Here is a 2,500-nt window from a genome sequence, read left to right as displayed (position 1 = left end):
AATTATTCAGTTTCTAGTTTAAATCCAATGTTTATAGTCTGATTTGTATTTAGCGTAACATGATTATAATACTTGTAAATGTCATTCAGGCTTTTGAACATTTCTATTAACTATTCACTATGCCACCAAAAGAGAGAGAAAGAGAGGGATTGTATGTAAACAGTCTTTATATAACTATTTTTGTTAAAATAAGATTTTTGTGCTAAAATCCTCCATCAGACCAACCGTGTTAGCTATGTTTTGGGCATGACTGCATTTTATAAATAAATCCTGAATAGTTTTAGGAGTTTTATTTGTACATCTAATGGGAATTTATAGAAGTGAAGTGAACATAATTCATTTATCCTTTAAAATAATTACTACATGTAGCAAAACAAATAGTAGTAAAGATGATAATGCAATGAAGGAATGATACCATACTTTATCTTTAGCTTCAACATCGGCAATAACATACCCAGTTGCCATAATTTGTCAGCTTAATGAAATAACCTATCATCTAAAGTTAAACTTAATTTCTGAGGAGGCCATGGCTTATTGCACAGTGAAAAAATATGACAAAGACTTTATGAATGGCGGAACGATACATAAATGTGGGTGGGGTATTTGTGCTAGCGTAGTAATACTACTAGTACTGTAGCAGTAGTGCCGTAACAGTACTATACATGAATTAAACGTTTAGGCCAACTGCTGGGATCCTTGAGGATCATTTACCACTTCTTACAACTACTCGAAAAATTAGTTTTGATAGCCAGAATTTAAATTTTTCTGATCCAACGATGCCCATGATAGCCTTCAGTGTTATCCTGAATTACAACGAGGCCAAAGTGGGTGGAGCCTCGTGAAGTCATCATTCTGACGATAATTACTGGTGAAGGTTTTAAAGCCAAAATATGGTACCAGTTATTTATTTATTTTTTTCTTTTTTACAGTAAATACGTTGGTAGCTAGACAATAAATAAAAAATACTGGACATTGGATATAGCAGTTATCAAATCAAGCTGGTCTACTACGTTTTTGAAAATTACCAACTAATCCATACACCTTGTCAATCTGATTGTGACCTATAAAGTAGACTGTAATTTCTTAGGAAACTTATTCTGGGAGTTGGACTAATAATCGAAGTGTTTTTGTATTTATTAACATATTTTGTTCGTTTGTTCATTATGACAATTCTCAGTGGAGAGGTTTCAGAGTTCATAAAGGTGTACTGCTTTGCTTTTATTTACACTTTTGTGTTATTGTTGGCAGAGGTATAGCCTTCGTTACGTATAACCAATCATCGATCGAGAAAGAGAGAAGAAATGCCGTCATAAGTTACGTAACGAGTGCGTTCGAAACCTTTTCCTCTGAGTAAGTTGGCCCGTCTTCAAAAATCGTCACTTTTACTTAATAAAGTACCAAATTTATTCAACCTACGTAATGCAGAATATAGTCAAAATTTATGTGTAGATATAATGTGCATTCTGAATAAGCGTTATATTTATGAAATTCATAGAAAAAAAGTTATTGCGAAAAAACCGTGTTACAGAGGCCCTGAATCTCATAGTAGTCCACTGTTCACGTTTAGAAAAAAGAGGTCGTATAAGTAGTTTATTGCTACATAAATCTGTTGTTTATTGAGAACGATGCTAGTAAACAAAGGGTGAAACGGATGTTGAGTTTAGGAAGACTGATAATTGTCAATAACTTCTATTGATCGAGTTTAAAAAGAAAGGATCCTGTTCTATGACTACATCAGTCGTTTCGTTGAAGATAGAAAGATTTCTGTACTATTTTTAGGGAAACAGTTCTCTACAGCAGCAGTAACCTGAGGTAATTGGTTTCTTGCATCCTTGAAATCTATTTTCCCTTTTCCTCTATTTACATACCAAAAACAGACTTTGTTCAAATGAAGGTGCTGACAAAACATTGTTTTTTTTTTCCCTAGAAGAAATGGTACTCATACCCAGCTCTAGTAATGCCTCGATTGGTAACTTTCTCAAAAATGGATCTACGATTAAGTAGACTATGGATTGACATCTTAAGAATATTGTTCTCCCACTTATAATTCTATTTGCTTCAAATTGCTATCATCAACCATTTCCAACTTAGATATTGGACATAAGACAATTATCCAAAGTAATAAATAAATAATGAACTAAAGGAAAAGGTATATAACATTCTTTTTAAATTTCATATAGGTTCCTGTGATCCAAAATAAGTCTTTGATTAGAAAATATTAAAATTTTATATTTTAAATATATAAATAAAAAGCTTTATAACAATGTCTATCATAATTCTTATAACAATTCATTACAATGTTCACAGTATTTTTTTTTATTATGTATCTTTATATTACTAATATATTTCTTTACTACTAATTATACTCATAGTAGATTTTTTTGTGTGACGGTTGTCATTTTACCTTATATCCGAGTCCTCATTTTAGAAAAACTATTATTATTGTAATCATTATTATTATTATCATTATTATTCATATGATTAATATTCGTGAATATTT

General features: G+C 31.1%; 1 protein-coding gene across 1 annotated transcript in view; it reads left to right on the top strand.

Annotated features, from left to right (window-relative positions):
• The window catches only part of LOC137656442 (thrombospondin type-1 domain-containing protein 7A-like), a 22,055-nt gene that overhangs the window by 17,146 nt on the left and 2,409 nt on the right, over window positions 1-2,500 (top strand). The window contains exon 7 of the mRNA XM_068390621.1: window positions 790-824. Within this exon, the coding sequence (XP_068246722.1) occupies window positions 790-824 (35 nt within the window). The remainder of the gene's footprint in view (window positions 1-789; window positions 825-2,500) is intronic.

The sequence above is a fragment of the Palaemon carinicauda genome, chromosome 17 (genome assembly GCF_036898095.1).
Source record: "Palaemon carinicauda isolate YSFRI2023 chromosome 17, ASM3689809v2, whole genome shotgun sequence".
NCBI lineage: Eukaryota > Metazoa > Arthropoda > Malacostraca > Decapoda > Palaemonidae > Palaemon > Palaemon carinicauda.
Note: the sequence above shows the minus strand (reverse complement) of the source record. Positions and strands in the feature narration are given on the sequence as shown.